This window comes from Misgurnus anguillicaudatus, chromosome 10 (genome assembly GCF_027580225.2).
Source record: "Misgurnus anguillicaudatus chromosome 10, ASM2758022v2, whole genome shotgun sequence".
Taxonomy (NCBI): Eukaryota; Metazoa; Chordata; class Actinopteri; order Cypriniformes; family Cobitidae; genus Misgurnus; species Misgurnus anguillicaudatus.
The window spans coordinates 32618492-32643167 of record NC_073346.2 but is presented as its reverse complement, the minus strand read 5'-3'; the positions used below and the strand labels follow the sequence as shown (position 1 = coordinate 32643167).

At 36.4% G+C, this 24676-nt stretch overlaps 4 protein-coding genes across 5 annotated transcripts; 3 read left to right on the top strand and 1 right to left on the bottom strand.

Annotated features, from left to right (window-relative positions):
* The first annotated feature begins 6597 nt into the window (after positions 1–6597).
* Positions 6598–9534, top strand: LOC129448861 (uncharacterized). The gene is made up of 2 exons (XM_055211535.2): positions 6598–7841; positions 8206–9534. The coding sequence occupies exons 1-2, from the start codon at positions 6623–6625 to the stop codon at positions 8634–8636; spliced, it is 1650 nt and encodes a 549-aa protein (XP_055067510.2). The 5' UTR covers positions 6598–6622; the 3' UTR covers positions 8637–9534.
* A 4800-nt stretch (positions 9535–14334) lies between these two features.
* LOC129449139 (sialic acid-binding Ig-like lectin 15) lies at positions 14335–16113 on the bottom strand. Its single transcript, XM_055211910.2, has 3 exons — positions 15927–16113; positions 15428–15826; positions 14335–14954 (listed from the first exon to the last, which is right to left on the bottom strand). The coding sequence occupies exons 1-3, from the start codon at positions 16012–16014 to the stop codon at positions 14527–14529; spliced, it is 915 nt and encodes a 304-aa protein (XP_055067885.2). The 5' UTR covers positions 16015–16113; the 3' UTR covers positions 14335–14526.
* Positions 16114–17629: 1516 nt separating this feature from the next.
* Positions 17630–20235, top strand: siglec15l (sialic acid binding Ig-like lectin 15, like). Its single transcript, XM_073872395.1, has 7 exons — positions 17630–17901; positions 18019–18399; positions 18505–18852; positions 18962–18980; positions 19079–19182; positions 19735–19770; positions 19859–20235. The coding sequence occupies exons 1-7, from the start codon at positions 17853–17855 to the stop codon at positions 19903–19905; spliced, it is 984 nt and encodes a 327-aa protein (XP_073728496.1). The 5' UTR covers positions 17630–17852; the 3' UTR covers positions 19906–20235.
* An 894-nt stretch (positions 20236–21129) lies between these two features.
* On the top strand, positions 21130–24676 carry cmtm7 (CKLF-like MARVEL transmembrane domain containing 7). Of its 2 annotated transcripts, none has more exons than XM_055211746.2 (5): positions 21130–21520; positions 22674–22850; positions 22928–23026; positions 23900–23981; positions 24105–24676. In XM_055211746.2, exons 1-5 carry the CDS (start codon positions 21404–21406, stop codon positions 24110–24112), a joined length of 483 nt encoding a protein of 160 aa, XP_055067721.1. In that variant the 5' UTR covers positions 21130–21403; the 3' UTR covers positions 24113–24676. The 2 variants fall into 2 exon arrangements, with proteins under 2 accessions (XP_055067721.1, XP_055067720.1); XM_055211745.2 differs by having other exon boundaries at positions 21136–21520; positions 24099–24676.

The window sequence follows — 24676 nt, the reverse complement described above, 5'->3', positions numbered from 1 at the left end:
CAAACGGGTTTTATTCAGCAGCAGATGAAATTGCGTCTTTTGCAGACAATAAACATCTCCGAATCTCCTCAAAAATCCTGGTAAGTGTGGAGTATGAGTAATTACATTTACAATATAGGTGCAGGATTCTGCTGATCCACCTGTCTGGAATTAAGAAGTGATTCTACAACCTCTCAGAGTTTATTCAGCTCATTGTATTTGTAACATGTACTGTTTGGCATTTTTGGAGTTTCATGATGACTGTAGAGTTATGTCATGTGTAAATAAATGTTCAATAAAATAATAATTGTGTACAATTGCTTTGTTCATCGTTCATAAAGGATGGTATGAAATAAATTCACTTTACATTAAGTAAATTCAACTCATTTATTATTTAAATAAAATTCATAAAAAACAGCTACATCTACTTAACATTTGCAATTACTTATTTTTACTCAATTTTATTTTTAATAGGAAATCAATTTAATTATTGTTAATACCAGATTTAAAGCTTTCAAATTTACTCAGTATTTGTAAGTATAAAATGTTTTACCAAAAATTGAATAAATCATAGTAAATGTTTTACAGAGTGTGGCTCATATACCCGCTCATTGTGCATTAAAAATATGACCAGAAATTTATTCTTTTACACACATTTCAAAGAGCACAGCTATTTTAACACTTTGGTGACCTAAATAAATACGTACAATACAAATAGTCACGATTATTCTAGCAGTATTTGCACAGAAAGCTGTTACCCAGTTAATATAACAGTATAACTTTAAGTATTCAGATAAAAAAACTTTACGCAAGGACAAAGACAATATTTAATTAAAAGTACAAATTTTAAGTTTAAATATTAATAAACTCCAAACTTATCTGGATTTTTTAAAGAGTTTCTCTCATGTTTGTCATTCCAGAAGTTTCCTTTGATGATTATTTTCTCATTGATCCTTAAATTAACATGTGATCTACTTAATTTCTAACTACTTTTTTGCTTACATTAGCTCAGACAATAAACATAATGTAAAAATGTTTCACCAAAAAATTAAGTAAATCATAATAAAAGTTTGGCATGAAGTTGATGTTAAATGCAAATAATATTGATTTACAATAATCAAGAATTACAGGCATATAAAACCCATATGTTTACAATTGTGCAGCTCTTAATAATCCCCCAATCCTACCCAATAAGCTGATGTCAAACACATAAAATATGAATTTGAAATGAGCAATCAAAAACGAAAATACATAGCAAGCCTAAGTATATTGATTAAAATATATAGGATATGTAGAAATCATTTGCTAGTCAAATACCCATTTTACCTGATGAACAAATCCAAATAACATGTCAACTCTACACAAAGACATCCGTTCACTGCAGCATCCGACCAAAATATTTCGCAAATATCAAAGCACGTTTCCAGCTAGGAACGTATAAAACAGCTTAACACGGTTTAAACTTTATTAATTTCCGAAAATATCAAACATTGAGGATGAGTAAATGATGACAGAATTTTCATTTTAAAGTGAACTATCCCTTTAAGGCACAATTCAAAGTGCGTTGCATGTATTTAGTTTTATTTAGGGAAAACAAATCATTAAATCTAACTCCCCTGTAAAGTATGCATATGTTTGTCATTAAATGTGTCTATAAACAAAAAGTAGACAAAATGGTAGTCAGAAGGATGAATGTTTTATGAACTTGCATAATAAAACTGACCCGAGTTCTCCTCATCATTTAAGACACTGGTTATTTGTGATCAATTCCCTCTGGTGGTGAATCATCGTTATTACGTATGAAGCCTTGTTTGCTAAAATCACGTGACTTGACCGGTTTGAAACACGCTCCGAACCAATTAATCGAAACAAAAGATTTGTAAATGTTTCAAAGTAATGTAATAAAGCAGTGTTTCGAAAGCGACCATTAGTTTGTGATTGGATGACTTCTCAGGAATATGAGGTAAAATGTAGAGCGTTGCTTATTGATCCTTTCCCAAAGAGTTTGAAGCTCAACTTACCGTACCCCAGGTTTAACATCCAGAAGTTGACTCGATGTGCAATATTGCCCAGCAGCCTCGTGAGAAAGATGGAATGCGGGGTCGTCTTTGAGGACACCTTTTGGACTGGTGCTATCCACTGAACATCAGGGAGAGGGTACATGTCTGTGCATTACCTGGGACTAAAATGTGTGCTGCTGATTCTATGGTAGAAAAGAGTCAGTTCAAGCATCGAATCAATTAAACCAATTGCTTTGCAAAATTATTTACTGTTCCGAAGCGTTCGAAACACAACACACGTAGCGACACCTGCTGGTCAAAATAGTGTAAAACAGACAACCCAGACCCATTACAAGAGTGTAATATTGTCAAATTTACAAATCGTAAAATAATATTTAAAATAGTTTTTGTGGTTCGTCAGGTGTTGATCACATAGCATTTACCTTACAATATTGTTTCCAAATTCTAAATGTTCCCAACAATTAAACTTGGTCTTTTAATTTCACTCATTTTACAATAATGTAAAATGGCAACTTGTCTACATTTTCTGCCAACTATAATCCAAAACATCTGGCGTTGGCTTGTTTGTTTTATAGTAGGCTACAATCTGATGGAATTTCATTTCATGTGATTAAGAGGCATCCGAAGAGAGCACTAGATCAGTACAAACACAATTGACGCATTTCATTTTTATTAACATTTATAGTTACACTGATCTGAAATAAGTCAAAACCTAAGTAGACACCGCCGGTTCATGGGTTCACTTTGGGTTTACATCATCCCCAAGTGGCAGCCATCGGAGTTTTGAAACGCTTCCAATATGACGTAACAAAGGCTCGTTTGCTGAAATCATGTGACTTGCCCAATTGCATACACGCTTCAAACCAATGATTCCAAACAAAAGATTCATAAAGGTTTCAAAGCCTTATAAAGCAGTTTTTTGAAAGTGTCCATTACTAGCTGGTTCTGGTTGACCTGTGGCTACTAGACAGTTTTCTCTGTAGTAGAGGGTCTATTTGTCGAGTTCAAGTTTGGACTGGAGTGGTTGCACCGAGGTGTCTATATTGCACGTGACTCAAACACTAGCACTGCAGAGCAGAAATACACTTGTCTGCAAATGAGATTTTTTTTGTCTTGAATTATTCATTCATTCATATTACTTGTTTTAAGAGTAACTAAACCCTAAAACAACTTTTTTAGTTAATGATCTGTAAGAATGATGCTTTATTAGTGCTGTTCACTGATTTGAGTAACTTTTTTGACATTTGGATATAAAGTGTTGCAATACTACAATATATAGTGTAAAAACACCTGAGTGCTGCCCTCTTCAGGTTGAACGGTGGCTACTGCAGTTGAATTTTCCTATTGGATGTTGGGTCCAAAAAATACGTCGTGATGTAAGCAGGTTCAAGCTTACCACACACTTGGCACGAGCTTAGTTTGTCCCCTCTATCTCCGTTGGGATCTGCCCACTTTTCTTGCATTTTTCAAATATTGCCAGTGGGTGGAGTCAGGCTCTGACCAGGGGTTTAGTTACTCTTTAAGTTATTTAATTGTAAAAATGAAACGACTGGGGGGCCCCCTGGTGGCCACGGGGCCCCAAGCAGCCGCTTAATTCGCTTATGCCTCGGCTGGCCCTGGCACCGCATCCATGGTGTTGTGGATTACTGAACCTGCCATACTGTTCCCAGAGTTACATAGTCATGTAAAACATCTTGCAAACATATTTTTTTATAAACCACCCTGCAACGTAATTAAATGGTTGTAAAAATAAAACCTAAAAAGAATGTTCCCAGAATGCTATTGTTTGGATCCCCCCAAAAAAGGGAACCAAAAACGTTGGGGTGTTTGCTGGGAAATATTTTCACTGCACTCTTAGAACGAATTATAATAACGAGTATTTAGTGTGTTGTCCCAGAATCCACCCATCTCGGTGTTTATAATTGAAACAACACAAAATGACACATAATGTGTTAAAAGCTTAACGCACAAATATGTGTTTCTAAGAGTGTGTGTGCTTAACAAATGATAATGTTTGCATGGTTTAGAATATTTGGTAGGAACATGCAAATGTTAAGTTATGCTTGAAAATAACACCAAAAAGTGATACCCAGTGTGTTCAAGGCTTTCGTGAGGGTGCCCGTGCGCTTCCTGGTATTTCCACTTTCGACGGTGCCCGTGGCTTCCTGGTATCTCCACTTTTGTGAATGTGCCCGTGACTTCCTGGTATCTTCACACGACAATAATAGCGCTGTCATGCTGTTGGTATGTTCTCTGTTCTCTGTGATGGCGGTAACACTGGTACTGGTCAGGCTCTGATTGGCACTGTTGGCTGTTTTTGAGACTCGTTCAGTGGAACACGCCGAGGGTCCACACCACATGCATGGAGGAGGGATGGGTGTGGTGCGGATGAGTAAAAGAGCAGGGCAGCACTGGTACCCTTCAGTCGGCCTGACCTCTGTGTGCACTTTCACGGACCATCCTTCATCATCCTTGGCTGTTGCTATAGGGAACAAAGAGGTCATCACGAAAATGTTCATGAAAAACTTGTGACATGTAAAGTTTCTCACCTGCAGTGTAAATAAGTAAAAGCAGATAAAAATATATCATGAACGGCTGCATGTCCATCGCAGGTGGTCTGGATTTATGGTTTTGCATGTAAAATCAACTAGCAACATGCTCCTATTAATGCCAACTTAGTTACAGTATGTCACAGTAAACATTTTATTTGCATGTTCCTTGAGAACTGAACATGGGAGTACACTATGCAATTTGGTAATTCTAAGAATGCATCTCTTCTGGATCTTATGCAAACTCACATGGAGAGAGGAAAAAGACATTTTGAATGTCAAATATTTCCTTTCTGAATGACCTGAGAATACACTGCTAAACGTCTCAAGGTAGAGAAAGAGCTTTGCCCAAGATTAAGGTAGGTAGATTAAGGTAAACATTTAAGCTGTTTTATTTATTTTTATTATTATTTAATTGAGTTGGTAAGGAAATTCTTCTGAGACCTTTCAAGGTGACTTATTTGATGCAGGTAAAGCACCTTTATACTTTTAGGAATTGAAAACATTCTGCAATTTCTCTAAGGCAAGTCTGAGAGACACAACAAATGTACAAATGTCCATAAGGATGGGTCAAATCTACAGAATTGTAAGGCTCTTTTGTACGATCAAATAAGGTGGTTTTGTTTATAGTATTTTTGTGGGTATCATTCTTAGTATTTAATACCCAACATTTTAATATGTTGTTTATCAGCATATTTTATGAACTGAAGCGTGAAGTATTAGTAATGTTTATTAGCTTAATCATTATTCATATTTTAGATATAAAACCAGTCAAAAGTTTGGGGTCACGCTGGATCCCAGCATTGATGCATCCTAGAAATACATTTATTTAATATTTTTATTTATGTTTTTACAAGTTTTAGGTAAATGATGGCAGCTTTAATGATGCAAAACATTGTTTCAGTTTATTATTTTTTAACAGTTTCATTTTTTAAATCACAATAATTCCCATAGTTACATTAGTTTTTTCATAGTTTTGATGTGTTTACTTTATTCAAAAATACAAACAATAATATTTATAAATAATGAGCAAGTGACTAAAATGTTTGATTGTTGTATTATTGAATTTATAAAAAGGCTTTGGCTGCTGTAAGAAAATCCTCCTCAGTTAACAAATACAATATATACAACTGTCTGTGTTTAATATCTTTTCATGTATATTTTCCACAGTAGATAAAGCACGAAAGCAATCTCACCAATCACACAAGGAGCTGTGTCAGAAGAAGGCAGTCATGTTGGCTGTTCTGTTGACTATTTTCCTGTTTAGCCAAGGCAAGTAATTATTTCAATCAAAAATAAACATTGTGTCAACATTTATCCTTTTGTATTTAAAACAATTTAGGGTATGTCATTTTCCACTGCTATTTTTTTAGCATACTGTTAGAAAAAAATGGTCCCAAGCTGTGACTGGGTAGTATTCTTTATAAAGGTCTTAATATGTACCATTTAGGTTCAGATATTATAGGTACATAAGAGGTACCAATATGGCTTTTTTAAGTGCAAAGATGTACTTTTTGGATATGGTACTTTTTGACAGTGCAGGGGCCTGCATGGCATTTGACACTTGGCATGTAAGGGTGTGCCAAATGCAGCTCTTTTTTTACTCTGTGACTGTATATTAAGACATTTTCTAAATTATATGAGTACGCTATGCATATCTATGTTTACAATCCTGTAGACAATTATTTTTACATGTACAGTAGTTCTAATACAAATCTTATGAAATATTTGCAATATTGCCATATTTAAATCAAATGTTCCTGTGTTGTATCATTTCTTATTCATATATATTATTTAATCGTATATCCCTACTGTTAAAATGTATTTTCTGAAAGTTGCCAAATTGTGACAAGCACTAAAGACGCAATAAGATAAGATAAGATAATTTTATTACATTAAAGATCCCATTACAAACATTTAAGCTTCACAAAGGACTCTCTTGATTTGTCATTTGCATGCTTATGAGACGTAGCAATGATTTGCATTTCTGTGTGAACTTTGTCTAACAAAGACTAACAAAGCAAGACACCAAAAAATGCCTTATTAATGACTTGAACATTAACAGGGCTTTCGATGGACAATTGTGGGACAAATTTCATCACGGCATTTCCAGAGAACATCGCATATTATTTTAAAAACCTTAACTATCTCAAAATCACTATCCTCTACCCGAACACTGACGTCAGCGTCATCTATGGAGGTGACGGCGTCAACAATACTAGAAGCTTCAGCACTGCTGGGGTCACTTGGACCTTAAACTTCACAAAAGATGTTGAAGAATTCCGGCTTACATCATCCAATAAATCCATTTTAATCCGCAGTAATAACAACATCACAGTGCTTTCCATGACAGGATGGCCAGAAAGGCTTCAGTCTAAAGTCGTCCAGCCTGAACAAAACCTCAGGACAGTGTATACTATCCCCACTCTAAATTACACTGAGGTAAAAGGTGCATTCGGCCTTTCAGTATGCTTGGAGGCGAGGTACAATTCGTTTAGGCTGCTCATCATCAACGCAGTGAACGCAATTAATACAGTCAGCATTACAAAGGCAGTTACGGGAGGTCAAAACCAGGTATCTACGCAAACGCTTAATCCGTACTTCCTTTACCAGCTGCAGACTAACGGTGAGGTTATAGAAGTAAGAGGGACAGACAAAATAGCAGTGATATTGACTCATCCATGCTTTGAGTACAGAAACTGCTCCTGCAACATGGTGATGAACCAACTTCGCCCCGCAATGCCGAACGGACCGTCTGACAGTTTTCCTTTAACCGTAAGCTTCACTGAAGTCAAGCAGCTCTTCCTGACAACAAGCCAAAGTGTACAAGTCGCTGTAGGTGATCTACCGTCTGGAGGTGGCACTCAGGTACCATCTTCCACAGACATCAAGTCCTTACTGAATGGTGTCAGTAATGGACCCCAATTAATTACAACATCTATGCCAGTTTCCCTCAGATTAATCATCCCTGGAAACATTTTAGACCTCATTCCAGTAAGCATGTTTTCTGGCTGCTTCTTGGTACATTTTTATTCCTCAAATACTGGTGCCGTCATCGTCGCAGAGACATCCAGCACCGCTTCGGTGCAGATGAATGATGCACCTTTGTCTGCAGCAACATGGGATGTAATAAGTGGCACACAATACTCCATAACAACCATTGGGACTGGAAATACTCAACCTACATCAGCCACCATTTGGCATCCCAACTCAAAAATTGCTGTGTACACGGCAGAAGTGTGGAACTCTGGCAAATACACAAGCCCGGCTATAATTATAAACGATGAACCAGGTAAAATCTGTGTTTGTGTTTTTTTATAATTGCAGTGATAAATGTGACCATGTCTGTGAAATCCATGCTAAAGTCTCAATTTTGCTCTGTTATTAGGAGCATCAAAGTTTGATTTCACATACTGATTTAACTTTCATTTCAATCTTTGACATTTTCTTATATTAAATAAATCAAAGTTATATTTTCACAGAATATTCTTTACAGCATGTAGGACGATTTCATGTAGTGAATAGTAAATCACAAAAAATTATTTTAGCTGGGTTTTCACAGACAGGGACACAAATTATATAATGCCTATTTAAATGAATATGGACATTTTAATAAAATCTCTACAAATGGAACATTTTTGTTTGTGTGCATTTAGATCCTAATGGCTGTTTGGTGACTTCTGGGAAATTTGTGGTTGGCGACGAGGACCTGAACTGGACGATGTCCCGTGAGTACTGCAAAAGCAATTCTGATAACTTTGCTAAGATCTTACTTAAACAGAACCAGGACATGATGGCCGCAAACATAATAGTCACAGAAACCACTGAAGGCTGGATCAGTCTGCGCCGGAGCCTGTTTTCCACAGAATGGTACTGGAGTAACAATGACAACATTACTACCCCACTAAACTTCACTTACTGGGCAGATAAACAGCCTGATCTACCCGAGAACGGATTGTGTGCTTCAGTGTCTATGGACCCCGGGAAGACCTTCATATGGAAGAGTGCACGCTGTTGCTCTATAAAGAAACCCATCTGCTATAAAACTCCTACATATCTCATTCTCAATCAAACTCCTGTATATTAATTTAACAAAAACAACAAAAACTGTGGGAGAAAGAAATGCAAAATACTATAAGTCTATTCAGTAGTTGCTTAGATCATCTGGCATTGCCTTATAAATAGATGAAAAATAAAACAGTGCTTATATTAGATATAACATTAATGTTATAAGAAATTAATGTTGTAGCTATATATTATAACGTTAGTAAAAAAAGATACAAAAGTTGTCACTGGGACAATACCTTTTTGAAAGGTCCTAATATATAGGCTACCATTTAGGTGCATATGCCAGACTGATTTCACAGAAAGTGGTGTTATAGTCACGAAAAATTTGATTAATTTATTCGTGTCCATGGCACAGAATTCAGCTTTTTTTGTGCCTTGAGCACGAATGTCTTTTATGTGTTTCTATAAATAGTTTTGTGTCTGTTGCATGATTTCATTTTATTTATAGTTTTCTCATAGTTTTTTCCCCCTATTTTCTTACCATTGTTGCTTGGGATTGAGGATAGAATCACTGTTACATTTTTAGACATCCTAACCCAAACCCCAAATCTAACCCCAACCCCAAGCGACAATGATTTAAAGCAACACTATGTAGTTTCCATGTAAAAATGACTTACAGCTCCCCCATGTGGTTGAAAAGTGCAACAGTGCCTGGTATCAGACACTCTTCTGCAGGCAGGGGAGGGGCGGGGCTGTGTTTCCTACCCTCCACCGCCACTTTCAGAGTGTGCTTGTAGCAGCTAGGATGCTGCTCAGGTTGCAGCAACAGTACAATTTGTACAGTTAAAGGTTGTTCTATCACTAAAATAATTTTAGAGACATTATTTAAAGGTAAAAAAACTTCATAGTGTTGCTTTAAAAATAGGAAAAAAATTTGAAAACAATACATGAAATTAAACGAAAAAGAAAGCCGTGCAACAGACACAAAAAAATATTTATAGAAATTTGTGCAAGTGACACGAAAAAGACATTTATGCTCAAGGCACAAAAAAGATGAATTTCGTGCCATGGAAACAAATAAATTAATAAATGTTTCGTGACATAACATGACTTTTTCGTGAGATCATGTTGAATATGCACTTATAAAGGCACCGCCCCTACTTTTGTACCTTTTTGTACCTTTTTTCTGAGAGTGAGAACAAAAATGTTCTCTTCTCTTACTAAAGAGTTTAATATTTATTTGATAAACTGAATTATTTATATAAACTGATTTTATCTCTACTCTTCAGTCAATTATTGTAATTGTAAATTATTTACTCATTATTTCAAAGAAAAAAAAAAATGTTTGTTCATGTAATCTTTGTAAAAAATGTACACTGTAAAAATACTTTGTTGCCTTAACATTTTTTGTTAAATCAACTCGGATTTACAAGTCGTGTCAACAGAGATGAGTTGTTACAACTTATAAAATATAGTTTAGAAAAGTCAACTTAATTGTATAAGTTATAACAACTCACCTGTAGTTATAACAACTCATCTCTAGTCAAGATAAATAACAGTAAGTTGAAATGACTTGTAAATCCGAGTTGATTCAACAAAAATTTTTAAGGCAGCAAAGTGTTTTGTAGTGTAATAACTACCTCTTTCTCTGAAATTACTACATTTTGTCTCAGTTTTACTAAAAAATGTGACACATTATGGAATTAAAATGTTTATAGGCTATGTAGCGAATGTCACTTTTTTGGTGCCGTCCCGTGCAAGAGAATATTTCACGTCACTGTAAAAAAAATGCAGAATGAAGTTAAAACTTGGTTTTGCAAGTCAATTCAATGTACTATTGTAAGTTTTCACATGTAAATAGTTGACATAACTTATAAAATAAGTTGAAATTGTATAACTTTATTGTTAAAGATATAAAAGATAATGTTCACAGATAAAGTTGCAATGTATTTTTTTCACCAGGATTCAACTCGTATATATCATGTGTTAGCTACTGTCGGGTTTGTTGTGGGTTTCTTTGTAAGCTGTCCTTATATTATTTTTTTTACAACATTTTTATTTGTCAAATAATTTCACATATTTTAGTATAAACTGTCCTTATATTATTTAATAATTTTAATAGCGGCACTTTTCCACTCGCTAAACATTTTTTGGCGTTTTGTAGGCTACAGTAGATTTGAAATATGTTTGTGACCGTATTTAATATGCCACTCGCCATCATATTCAGCCTGGTTTGTTGGTCTGTTGGGTCTAAATTGCTTTCGGATCCGCTCAAGAGTTTGTTTGCATTTTGAGTGCTGATCTAAGTGGGATTGCCATGTTCACATATGCCTAGGGCCGGGCATAGCCTGTGCGATTTCCATCCAAATTTGCCTTCTAAAATGTATGCCTCTTTTAAGTCAGGCCACATTTTGTCATATAGTTTACAGGGGGAAACGTGATGCGATGAACCTCTCCTGACCAACTTAAACAAATCCAAACAAGGAAGAACGTGTCAAGTTAAAAAAAAGTTTAAGTTCCGAAAAAAAAACACCCTTAAAGCTCCCATAACTACGCAGCACCTAAGGGGACATGGAGAAAAAATTAAATAAAGTTTAGTTTCGCGTGTGCATGTGAAACTATTGCGCAACTATCACAAGCGCACGTGAAAGCGAAAGTTTCATGTGCGCACGCGATAGTTTCATGGCGCAAAAAAAATCTGCACATGAAGGTTTCGCGTGAGCACATGAAATTTTCACGTGAGCACGCGAAAGTTTCATGTGAGCACATGAAACTAAACTTTAGATTTTTTTACTCCAATGTCACCGCTCGGTACATAACACACACGGTTTCTGCTTTTCTCATGTTAATCTTAAATATCTATAGATTATATTACATCCTTCATATTTCCGAAGAGTCTTTAGTTTTATCAGATTGATAAAAGACAGAATAGCTCTAGCGATTGTTTCCGAAAAAAAACAACCACCCTTGGGATGTGCCGCGGGAGGAGCGAGTCACTAGCAAGCAACATTGGATAACTTGTGATTCAATGTTTGTGTCATTTACATTATATGCTCTTACGCAACGAGGTCAAACATAACACAGAAGTCTTACTTACTGCATGCAACTCATGACCCGGTTGGGACACACAAAACTCCACTGCTACCCCGGATAAATTAACTATATCCATTGTTTCCATAAGGCTGGCTTACTTCTCCTTACATCCAAAAATACACTTTTTCTTTCGTGCCATTTTTAAGTCTTGATATAAAACAAAGCTGTCACGTGAAGTGATGCCTGTGACTTCTAGCATCCTTGCTCTCCCGCTGATTGACACGTGGGCCTGGTTTTCCGGGGAAATGCCCATAAAAAGAAATGATACGTAAGGTCTATACCCATGATACCGATGTATGTTCGAAAAAACTTTCAGAAACTTGTATGAACCCTGGCGAAGTATTTGTCATTAACTGCACACCTCCAACTGCTTTTTTGACACGTTGCCTATGTTTAGCATAAGTAATTCAACTCTTAAACTATTAATAAGTCAGAATGCATGAAATATCGTTACTTTAAACTGCAAAAACTGCTTTTTATTGTAATAAATGATACAATTCATCTGTTTGTGTTTCACAGAAAAAAGTCATATTGATTTGAAATTATATAGGTGAATAACAACAGAATGTTTATTTTTTAAGAGAATAATTTCTTTAAATCTTCTGTAACATTTTACTTGAAGGGGTATTCATAAGACTGACATGACACCTTCACAATCATGACATGACATGTGCTATGAACATGAAGGAGACCTTATGCACGTTTACGACAACTGTCATTAAGCGTCATATGCTCAACCACGGCACCTCCCAATGCAAAGATTACACAGACCAAAATCGCCAGTGACAAAACAACACTGCTGGTGTACACATGGGGACCACCAGGTCTGGTGTTACTCATATAAACACCAAGAGTGTTGATCCAACACTGCTGATTTTGCTGTGCATTGTTTGATATGTCCCCGCTATGACAACTTGACATCAACCAATACATAACAACTTGTCATGACATTATCAAGACAACATAACTGACCACTTTTTACTAGCGATACAAATAAAATTTGTCATTAAAATGTCATTAAGTGTCAATACTAACAGCATCATGAATATTCTTCAGTTCAATGTTTTTTAAGTTTCCTCCAGGTGTAATAAAATCAATCATCCAATAATAATTAAAATTAAAATTAAAATTAAAATTAAAATTAAAATTAAAATTAAAATTAAAATTAAAATTAAAATTAAAATTAAAATTAAAATTAAAATTAAAATTAAAATTAAAATTAAAATTAATAAAATTGCTTGTGTGTGGAATTACAGTAATGGAATTACTTTGTAACTTGTTACTCCCATCACTGTTTTTAACACAACTTGTATTAGCCCTTTCATTTATTTTAACATGAAATAACGCCTGAAATGGCATGAAACACACAATGTGTTAAAAATTAACACATCATTTTTTGCAGTGTAAAATTACATGAAAACAGTCTAATAATGGGTTAAGCCATGCAGCATTGGGTTCATATCTCTGGAAAAACAGTTAATTACATTAAATTAATTAATTAAATTAATTAAACATTTTGTTAGTTTTTTCTTCTACACCAGAAAATTTCAGAACCCTCTGTGCGAGGAAGAACAAGTTCTGTTAGTTGTCAGGTTTTTATGCATTGTGCACACATATGCATAAAGTTAAGTATAATCTTTTCACATGTCTGTTGCATTGTGTTAAGGTATTATTTTACACAGTATTAACACTTATTGACATTTTAATGGCAAGTTCAATTTGTACCACTGAAGTTGAGGTCAAGAAAAATATTCATGATGCTGTTATAAAACTATTTGACAGGGTATTAACACTTAATAAAATTTAAATGGCAGTTTGTTGTTACACATCCTCACCCCATGGCGTCAATATTTGACGACACTTGACCATGCGTCAACATGCTACGCGGAGGGTATACCTTTCGCGTCATTCCCCGACGAACTGGGGACTTCAACACCACTACGTCCGTTGCATTCTCTTTCCTATTTTCTTGCCATTTTCGCGTCGGTTTAGGGTTGGATTACGCAAAATTAAACAGTGTACGCGAAATTAAACAGTTGTCACCTGGCGTTGGGGTTAGAGTTAGGTACGACAGTTGTCACCTGGCGTTGGGGTTAGAGTTAGGTTTGGGTAGGGATGTCATTATGTAAATCTAACCCTAAACCGACGCGAAAATGGCAAGAAAATAGGAAAGAGAATGCAACGGACGCAACAGCACTGAAGTCCCCAGTTCGTCAAAAAATGACGCGAAAGGTACACCCTCCCCGCCACACACCGACGAATGGTCAAGCGTCATCAAATATTGACGACATGGGGTGAGCTTATTGACATTTTAATGGCAAGTTCAATTTGTACCACTGAAGTTGAGGTCAAGAAAAATATTCATGATGCTGTTATAAAACAATTTGACAGGGTATTAACACTTAATAAAATTTAAATGGCAGTTTAATGTAATGTTAACCCATAAAGCTAGGTACTTTCTGAAGTTTGATAATTATTCTGCTATGTCATGTTTATGACAGTTTTATGACAAGTTATAATGTATTGGTTTATGTCAAATTGTCATAACATGGACATAGCAAACAATGTCATCTTTGCATTAAAAATGCCACAATTGAACACGACACTCAATGACAGTTGTCATAAAATCTCCTTCATGTTCACAACACATGTCATAATTATAAAAGTGTCATGTCAGTCTTCAAGTAAAGTGTTACCAAGTCTCCTTGTTCAAATTATCCAGTCAAAGAAAGAAAGAGAAGTCACAGTCATATGCACTTCAGAGGAAGAGGAAGTTTTATCTTTAGGACATGTTTTTTTTTAGAAGATACCTGTGAAAATACTTTGATGCTTTGAAGGCCTGCAATTTAATTATGTAAAGCATGCACACATATTTCTTAGTTGGTCACTCCATTATTTCTGAGTCTAAAGCTTGTCTTGATAACCCACACTCCTACACCCAAAGCTAGAATTAGCTTCAAACCTAAAGCCAGAGCGAGCATCAGCATGAGGAGAGAGAATGAATTGTTAGTGGTTGACTTCTCAGGAATAGGAGGCAAAATGTAAAGCGTGGCTTGATCCTTTCCCAAAGAGTTTGAGGCTGCGCAGGTGTACTGTCCTCCAGGTTTAACGTCCAGAAGTTGACTTGATGTGCGGTATTGGCCAGCAGCATCATGAGAAAGAGGGTTTGCGGGGTCGTCTTCGAGGATGCCATCTGATGCTATCCACTGAACATCAGGAAGAGGAGAGCCCTGAACGTGACACAGGGCTTTGATGCCAGATACCGCGGTACCCTCGGCCGACAAGCTCAGGATACGCGGTGCAGCTGGTAGCAGACAAACAAATTAGTTAGACACTAATTTGATTAATCAACATCCATGCTTTCCAACCATTCGGATCTGTGACCATTTATGAAATTCAGTCTAAAGATTCCTAATTTAATTATGAGATTAGGGGCATCAAAGTTTGAATTTATGCATTGATTTTACATTCATTTCAATCTTTGACATGGCCGTACTCAGTCAATATTAAATATATGAAGGTTATATTTCACAGAATGTCCTTTATATTATGCAGATAATATAAATCAAAAATAGCATGCAGTGAGCACTAAGGAGTATGGTAGTATTCCATACTAAACCTAGCCATGGTATCAGTGTTACAGTGTATTTCCACTGTCTGTTGACAAATCATAATGTACTTTGCATGGATAAGAACATTGGATGGGAACATGCAAACATTACTTCATGCTTGAATACAATTTGCCTCGAGTTACACAACAAAGCGATTTATCCTTACCCTCCACTCTTAGACGAATACCCAGGGTGTTTTCAAAGCTTTCATGTGGGTGCCCGTGGCTTCCTGGTATCTCCACACGACAATAATAGCGCCCGCTGTCCATTAAAGTCACGCTGTTGATCCTGAGAGAAATGTCGTGCGCTCTGTGGTTGCCCTCCAGGCGGAAACGCTGGTCCTGGTCGGGCTTTGATTGGCACTGCTGGCTGTTGTTAAGACTCGTGCAGTGGAACAGCACTTTGGCGGCCCGTCCGTGCCCGAGGGTCCACATCACATGCATGGAGGAGGGATGGGTGTGGTGCGGGTGAGTAAAAGAGCAGGACAGCACTATCGGGTACCCTTCTATCGCCCTGACCTCTGTTTGAACTTTCATGGACCACCCCTCATTATCCTTGGCCGTTGCTGGGGAACGAAGTTCAAGAGGTCATCACAAAAAAGTTAATGAAAAACTTATGATCACACATGTAGTGTAGCTGATTTATTCTTATTTAAAGTTTCTCACCTGCAGTGTGAATGAGCAGCAGCAGATGAAGAGGTACACTGAAGCGCTGCATGTCCATCGCAGACGGTCTGCATTTATGGTTCTGCATGAGGAATCAACTAGCGACATGTTCCTATTAATGACTCACTATCACAAGGAGACACATTGCTCATTCTCACATTCTTCAAATGTATATATATATATACACCAATTATGACCACCTGCCTATTATTGTGTAGGTCCTCCTTTTTGCCACCAAGACAGCCCTGATCTGTCGAGGCATGGACTCCAGTAGACCTTAGAAATTCATTTTTTCAGAAATTTCAGCTACAGTAGCTTGTCTGTTGGATCGGACCACACTGGCCTTCGCTCCCCACGTGCATCAATGAGCCTTGGCCACCCCTCTTTTGATAGGTACTGATATAGTCAAAGTCGCTCAGATCCATACGCTTGCCCATTTTTTCCGCATTTCCAGACACTTGTCCTTGAAGTTGGTGTGTTAGAAGCAGAAAAAAATGCAACAAAGCGTAAGAATCTGAGCGACTTTGACAAGCCCAAACTGTGATGGCTAGACGACTGGCTCAGAGCATCTCCAAAACTGCAGCTCTTGTGGGATGTTCCCGGTCTGCAGTGGTCAGTACCTAGGAAAGAAAAGCGTTAAACCGGCGACAGGGTCATGGGCGGCCAAGGCTCATTTTGATGCACGTAGGGAGCGAAGGCCGGCCCGTGTGATCCGATCCAACAGACGAGCTACTGTAGCTGATATTGCAGAAGAAGTAAATGTTGGTTCTTATAGAAGGGTCTAGTGGAGTCCATGTCTTGACGGGTTAGGGTTTGGTGGCAAAATGGGGACCTACCCAATATTTAGAGTTCACGATGTGCTGCTGCTGTGAAAAGAGAGTTTCTCATAATATTTCATTTTGTGTATCAGGGACCTCATATCTCTTGTTTTAACCACTGGAGACAACGTTCTCCTTATGATTCATTATTAAAGAGCACCTATTATCCGATTCACGATTTTACATTTCCTTTGTGTACTGTCAGTGTGTATAAGTACATGTTAACGATATGCAAAAGGTACAAACCCCAATGCAAACAATGACACAAATTATTGTCTCTAACGTAATTCTCTTTCCTTTGACTACAACAAACACACAGATTGTAGGCAACAGTTTACTTCCTGGGATTGGAGATGTAGAAAAAACTGACATTATCATCATTCCTCCCGCTTGGACTCACAGCCTGTAAGTTAATTCCTGTTAGCATTGCATTGTGAGCGAATCTTTCAAACATGGTAAGGATCATCACACTATTAAAAAATTCTGTAGAAATTACAGTATTACTGGCAACTAGCTGCCAGTAACTTACTGTAGATTTTTCATTTATGTTATTTACTGGCAACAATTTGTTCAAAGTTAAATGAACATGAAACATTTTCTGTCTTTATTTTTTACAGTAAGTTACTGGCAACCAGCTGCATAATTACAGCAAATTTTTTTACAGTGCACATTTCCGGGCCCAATCATAACATACAGGTTAGCCGGCCAATCAGGGATACAGCGCTTTTCAAATCAATGAGTTTTGTACAAAATCCGTGCGTTTCAGGGAAGACAGGAAAATTTGGAGCTACAAAAATGTATGGTATGTGAAAAATAATGTGTTTTTAACCATAAACCACACAAACACATTGCATTATACCAAATACACAAAATAATTTTTTTTGCAATGAAATTGGTGCTCTTCAAAGTGCTGGTGAACAAGGAATTGATTCCAGAAAAAAGCTAACAGAGAACATTTAAAGGGAAATTACCTGTACTTACCAGTTTACTAAAACGCAAGCAGACAGTTCCTGATTTTGGTTATTTCTTTAGTCATTACTTACTAGTTACTTCAGTCAACACTGTATTATAGAGTTTCAGTCTGAGATTCTGGATTGCTCGTCTGAATATGCAAGATTTTGTGATTGTCTTGCTTTCTGTCCTTTGTACTTCCAAAGGTAATTTTTAAAATTTTGAAGAACGAGACAATTAAAGTGAATATATAATTTTTTAATTAACTATTTCAATCCAGAACTGAACCTCTCACTACATGAGAATCCTGTTTTTATCTCCAGGTTTAACAGGTGTGAACTGGAATGTAGTAGTGCAACCCCAAGTCAAAGGCATTAAGGGTCAAAATGTGATTCTTCCCTGTGTCTTCATACACCCAAGACAAAATACGTACACCAGCAAGATCACTGTTAAGTGGATACAGCACCGCTCTGCTGACCTTATTTTTCAATGCAGTCTACAGAACCAGACGGACGGGCAGAATCAGGAATGCTATAATCCGACATCACCGATGCGATTGGGGCTCTACGGCAATCCCAGAAAAGGAGATATTTCCTTGAATATCAGTAACTCGCAGTTTACTGATAACAAGCGGTACATTTGCAGGGTGGAGCTGGATTATGAAAGTTACCAGAGCAAGATCAACACACTGCTTAATATCACAGGTAAGAGTGGAGGTTGACATTTTCAAAGCATGTATAAGCATGCGGTTTAAACATGTATGAAATGACTGATGATGATGATGATTTGTTTGTGCTTGTCCACTGTAGGTCCGCCGCAGTTCCTCAATCTAACCCTTGACTCAGAGGCTACAGGTAAGGGTGGGATGCTGAAATGCATTGCCAGTGGGAATCCAGTACCATCAGTGAAATGGACGTCCTTATCTGGATCGCTGGGAAATGTTCCAGTGCCCAAAACTGAGCAGAGCAACTACACAGTCATCAGCTCAATCCCATTCTCTGGGCAGGACGTGTACACCTGCCAGGCTGTGAACTCACTTGGTCGAGCTGAGAAAACATTTCCACCAAATAATCTAACTGGTCTGGTGTGGATTAGTGTTTTTGGATGTTTGCTGCTTCTTGGGCTGTTTATTGGTGTTGGCGTTGTGGTGAGAAAAAGTAGGTACTAGTCATTAAAATCTTTATGAGAAACAAAACTTACTTACATAATGTAGGTGAAAATAAAAAATTTGGTCAATAATTTCTAATCGGTTTTATTTCTTTTGAGGGAGGAGAGCCATGCCACAGTAAGACAAAATAGTATTCATTGCATTTCATTGCAAATTGAATTTTGCAGAAAATGTTTGTACATATTGAAAGAACACTTATTGTTTTCATTTTCCAGGAATTATCCTAATCATCCTTTACAGATGGGTAGAAGCTCTATAGATCAAGTTAATAAAACACCTATCTATAATAAAACACCTATCTATGCCAATGTCAGTATTGGTGAGTATAATAAACTGTACAACTATTGTCATTATATTGTAGGCTATACAATCTCAGGGACTTGTGTCCTGTATAGCTCATTGGTAGAGCATTGCATTAGTAAAGCAAAAGGTTGCGGGTTTGAACCCAGGGAACACATATACTGATCAAATGCATACCTTGTACTGTAATTTGCTTTGGATAAAAGCATCTGCCAAATGCATAAATTAAATGAATGAAATTGCTTCTTTTGATTAAAGGGTGGTATTTAAATATGTAAACATTTTATAATAGGCAACTTTAATGGTGTTAATATTTAATTTTTATATAAAAATAATGAACAATAACTTACAAAGTGTGAGCTACTCAGCTTGTGCCGTTTAGTCTACAATTTATTGTAAATGAGAAAGGAATGATATTACACTCACATTTTTAGATGAATTGATACTAGTGAATACTTTAAAAGTGATGTTTTTATACATGCTGAAGTGGATTATAATATATACAGTTTATATATAGAGTTTTATGGAGAAGTATAAAATACATTTTAAAGACATTTTTTTCCTTTTTAAGGTGAAAGACGTTTACCACCAGAGATACCAGTCAAAGGTGAGTACTAAATTGTATCATAGAGTCATATTGTATAGGGTCTGGGCAAAATCTAATTTTGTCAACCTTTGTATCTGTATTTTCTTAGGTTTGGATGAAACAACTTATGGTTACAGTGACATCCAAAAGAAATAGAACTATCATGTGTAACAAATTAACTATAAATAACAAACAGTAATAATTATCTGTATTTTGCTTATAAAATCTACTAATTAAACAAACATTTAATTTAGTCTCCATCTTTGACATATTTTTTTTAAGAAATAGGCGGAACTGACTCGTCAGATACAATTGATCTGCATAATAATGCTGCAATCCAGACAACTCGGATTTAGGATGTTTCCGACATCAAAACCGGAAATAACGTCTGAAATAAGCAACATTAAATGTAACAGTAAACATTAATGTTATAAATGATTTAGTATTATCAAAACTTTTTTAAATCACTTTTTTGTAACATTAAAAGAGCACCGTTCCAGACATTATTTCCTAATTTTTAATAATTTTTATGACATTTTCATTACTAGTGTAGTTTTCCATTTAATGTAAATTAACTTGTAAATAACGTTACCAAAAAAAAAAACTAAACGCTTTCACGTTGTCCCTGCTATTTTTCTCAGCGCTGGTCAGTACCAGACCAATCACAATAATTTAGGATTACTGTGTGAAATTTTAAAATAATAGTTTATTAAAGATTCGTATGTGGATTTTTATGTATCAGGTAACAATATTTTTTAAAAATATATTTTTTAAAAGTATGCGTTTCAATCATAAGACTGTAAAAAATATGGACGTAGTGTCCGTGACGTCACCCATTGGTTGGAGAAGAGCTCTTTAAAGCCAAAAGTAGGCGGTGCCTGTCGTCGTCATCTTGGCCGCGCGTCACTCGCGGATAACCGAAAATGGGTAAAAAGGCGGGACGTGGGTGAAGCTGAGGTGGCTGGTTGCTGAAACCACGCCCGCCTAGCTCGACTCTAGTGACAACAATGGCAGTTCACCCGTCACTCAAGTGACCACGCCCTAAATTATGCAGAACTTATTGATGTAAAAAAAAACTGTTCCATTGGAGTGAACGTAGTTATCGTATCTCTGTGGCTCTGGGCTTAATATAATTTAAATGGTTGAGTTACCAAAAAAATCCACCCACCCCACTGTTGGCATGAAGGCAAAATGAGCTATATAAACAACAACAAAAACACTTTTTTTGTAACAGGTTGTAAACATATTATTGTCTACTGTAAAGTAGGATATTTAACATGGGAGTCTATGGGAATTGGAACCAGCCTCTACTGGCCAATCGATGAATTACAGTTTAAGTCACTTCCGTATTGGCTTCATCAGAGAGATCGGAAGTTGCCCTTCCGTTTCAATAAACGAACGGTATTATTTTTTAGATGCACAGATAAAACGTGCCGAGATTTAAATGCGGAATGCAATTCTGAGCCTCCAAGCGCCCTCTTGTGGACGAATATAAATACTGCACGTTTGCCATAAACCGCTATTCCCTCTTGCAATGGTCACACCCAGCGACCAGTTCACAAACTGTCGGAACAATTGATGCCTGTTGAGCAGTTACATTATATTTTATATGTAAAGTGTCTTTTATTTACGCTAGTTTCATAAGTATATCAAAATGTCTCATACCATTGTCACTACTACAACGACAACAACATCATCGACGTCCAATGGAGGATTTTGCAACCTCGGTTATGCTCGTTCCTATCAAGGGTTGCTGAAAATCGGCCAAATGGTAAGAAAAGGTATACTTTTATGACATCGTTAATGTTATACTGAAGATTATATAAATGTACGTACTCTTAAAAGAAGACAGACTGTTTTATAGATGCAAACAACACTGTTATTACTGTAATGAATTAACGGAACTTTACAGCTTTCGTAAGATACGTAGATAGTTACTTTTTTTTAAAAAGACACAAATGGTCAATGTAAATGCATTAGTTTACCGACAAAAGCACCATAGTGACATATTTTTAGACACGGGGCCATCCTAATGTCATTTATACAGTGTAATGAAGTAAAGTAGTCTATCATGGTATAACCACTTAATAAAATCACTGTAGCATAAAAGTTTTTTTTTTTTGCATTTGTGTAGTTTCAGGGTGTTAATGTGTGTTTGCAGCTGGGGGTAGGGTGGAACAAACACACCCACATTCTCAGTAACAGCCGGATGCTAAAATAGCTCAAGTGAAAAAAGATTTGCAATGAAACACGTAGGGTGTGCCTCCACTAAAACCCATACGATTTTATAGTAACCCCTTGTATTAAGGTTGCATTAGTTAACATTATCTAACAATACACAGTAACCCAAAGCATTTGCAGTTAACCTCCTACGAAGACCTGGTGTGTCCACATACATGGACATCACTTTTTTGTTTGCACCACAATACTTAATTCTGTGTAACTAGAACCTGTTATACACAAAAGTGGACCCTTACACTGCTTCACGTTCAACGAAAAATATTTGGTTATTATATTTATTGGTACTTACTTCCTACCCCAAATAGCTGGAAGAAATCTAAAATACAAGCATAACTAAAGCAAGAGGTTAATGTTAATATTAACATTTGCCAATACATTTTTTAAACAAAAGTTGTGTTTGTTAACTATAGCATACTGCATAATGATAATAAACTAACATACACAGACTTTAAACAAACTTTAAAGATAAATAAATGCTTGAAACAAAAGCCTGCTTTTTTCACTATTCACTTTAAGCTTTAGTAATAATGTAATAACATGTTTTATTATAATTAGTCTATCCTATGCAATCCTAAATTTTAAATAGCTTTACATCTGTATTTACCAGTAAAGAAGAGCGTAAATATACAGTAGATGATTTAAACATTGGTCTTTGTTTTCTCATATAAGTTTGTTTTGAGCAGGTGACCCTTTTGATTGCCTTCCTGTGTATTCACTGTGAGCCACGTTGGACCGATATTTCTGCATTTCGCTACTTTGAGGTGGTCACCGCGTGGTTCCTCATCGTCTTCCTTATCTTTTTTGTGATGTACCTGCTGAGGCTTCAAAGCAAAATCGGTTGCATCAACTGGACATTGACAGTAAGCCAGCTCTTGTCATTTCACACAGTGACTATTTTTGATTCATTTCATTGGCATTTATTGACTTTTTCTTCCAGGAGTTTTTACATTATGCTGTGGGAGGCATTCTGGTCTTTATCGCCTCTATCGTCGCAGCCGTGAAGAGTTATGGGGTCTCATCTTTAATCGCTGGATCTGTGAGTTGGCCATCACTAAATAGCAATCTTCTATTGTAGTACTGAGAAAACAGGAAGTGCGTATCTGTTATGTTGCAAAAAAAAAAAATGCTGGGGAGGTGTCTGTGTGAGTCTTTTACGGTAATGAAGTCATATTTGTAGAAGCTTCTTAAAGGGATAGTTCACCCAAAAATGAAAATTCTCACTCCTGTTGTATTAATTTCTTTTTTTGATGAACACAAGTGAAGATATCTGTTTGTGACAAGCCGTTCATGAGCCCCATTCACTTCCATAGTATTTTTTTTCCTACTTTGGAAGTGAGTGGGTCTCGTGAACGGTTTGGTTACTAACATTCCTCAAATATTTTTCTTCGTGCTCATCAGAATAAGGAAATTTATACAGTTCTGTAACACCCATTTTTGGGTGAACTATCTCTTTACAGGAGACATACCATGAAAATGCGACTTTTCCTTGTTTAAGTGCTAAAATCGGGTCCCCAGTGCTTCTATCAACCTAGAAAATGTGAAAAAGGACAACCATTCTCTGCAAGCACGTGAAAAAATAGGTAATTGAAATTTGGCTCCCCCTGTGATGTCAGACGGGGATAATACCGCCCCTTAATCTGCACTATCCAACCACGACACTGCCATTTAGTGCAGAGATCAGCTCATTTGCATTTTAAAGGACACACCCAAAAAGGACACATTTTTGCTCACACCTACAAAGTGGCAATTTTAACATGCTATAATAAATTATCTATATGATATGTTAAGCTAAAACTTCACATATGTACCCTGGGGACACCAAAGATTTATTTGATATCTTAAAAAAGTGAAATGTCCCTTTAAAATAGTGCATGTACTAATTCATCTTTTATTAAATGTTGCTTTATAGGTGTTTGGGTTTATGGCTACTTTTCTTATTGCCCTCAGCATATGGACCTCTTATAAGGTTACATGTGGCTCTCAGCCAACCGGTGAGTATGGCATTGTTTAACCAGTATACATGTTTTATATAGAGGAAATAAATGACCTCTCCAATAAAAATAAACTTAATTAACAGAATCTTATTTCTCAATATTTCATATTTCAAGGTGCAGCAGTGTAACATAAAGGATGAAGTGGTATTAAAAAGAAGTAGCAGAGAAAAGATTTTCAGTTTGTTCAGATGATGACCTGAACAGGACCATTTTGAAACCCTTCCTCTTAAAGATGCTGTATACTGAGCGGATTCTTCACTCAACCTGATTTTCTGTTATCTCGTCCTGCTCAACGACTGGGATCAAACTCGAAATTTAGCAGCTGTGACACTGGGTTACTTAAAGAGTGGATTTTGGTTAATTTATTGTTATTGTGAAAAGCCAAAAAGGGCCATTTATCCACAAGAATGTTTACATTATTTATTTGATTTTATATAATGTGTTGTAGATTTGAACTAGTGCCTGCGATCACAGTATATTGTGGCTAAAGTGAGAAGTCAACTTGAGTCATTGAAGCCAACACACAGTATTATTATAAAAGCTGAAGTGTTTTTGCTATTTACAGTATCTATATACGAGATTATAATATGCACCAGTACTGTAAACCTTAAAGGCGTGGCTTGAATGTTTAAAGCTTTTGTCAATGTATTTTGTACACTGCGCTTTACAAAAAGTCTCTTACTTTCAAAGAA

Excerpts from the sequence above, each read along its gene's own strand:
- LOC129448861 (XM_055211535.2), top strand. The coding sequence starts at position 6,623 with ATGGACAATTGTGGGACAAATTTCATCACGGCATTTCCAGAGAACATC. Across the intron at positions 7,842-8,205 it reads AATTATAAACGATGAACCAG|ATCCTAATGGCTGTTTGGTG; the intron begins GTAAAATCTGTG and ends GTGTGCATTTAG.
- LOC129449139 (XM_055211910.2), bottom strand. The coding sequence starts at position 16,014 with ATGCAGAACCATAAATGCAGACCGTCTGCGATGGACATGCAGCGCTTC. Across the intron at positions 15,827-15,926 it reads GCTGCTCATTCACACTGCAG|CAACGGCCAAGGATAATGAG; the intron begins GTGAGAAACTTT and ends TTCGTTCCCCAG. Across the intron at positions 14,955-15,427 it reads TATTCGTCTAAGAGTGGAGG|CTGCACCGCGTATCCTGAGC; the intron begins GTAAGGATAAAT and ends GTCTGCTACCAG.
- siglec15l (XM_073872395.1), top strand. The coding sequence starts at position 17,853 with ATGCAAGATTTTGTGATTGTCTTGCTTTCTGTCCTTTGTACTTCCAAA. Across the intron at positions 17,902-18,018 it reads TGTCCTTTGTACTTCCAAAG|GTTTAACAGGTGTGAACTGG; the intron begins GTAATTTTTAAA and ends TTTTATCTCCAG. Across the intron at positions 18,400-18,504 it reads CACACTGCTTAATATCACAG|GTCCGCCGCAGTTCCTCAAT; the intron begins GTAAGAGTGGAG and ends TGTCCACTGTAG.
- cmtm7 (XM_055211745.2), top strand. The coding sequence starts at position 21,404 with ATGTCTCATACCATTGTCACTACTACAACGACAACAACATCATCGACG. Across the intron at positions 22,851-22,927 it reads GCATCAACTGGACATTGACA|GAGTTTTTACATTATGCTGT; the intron begins GTAAGCCAGCTC and ends TTTTTCTTCCAG. Across the intron at positions 23,027-23,899 it reads CATCTTTAATCGCTGGATCT|GTGTTTGGGTTTATGGCTAC; the intron begins GTGAGTTGGCCA and ends GTTGCTTTATAG.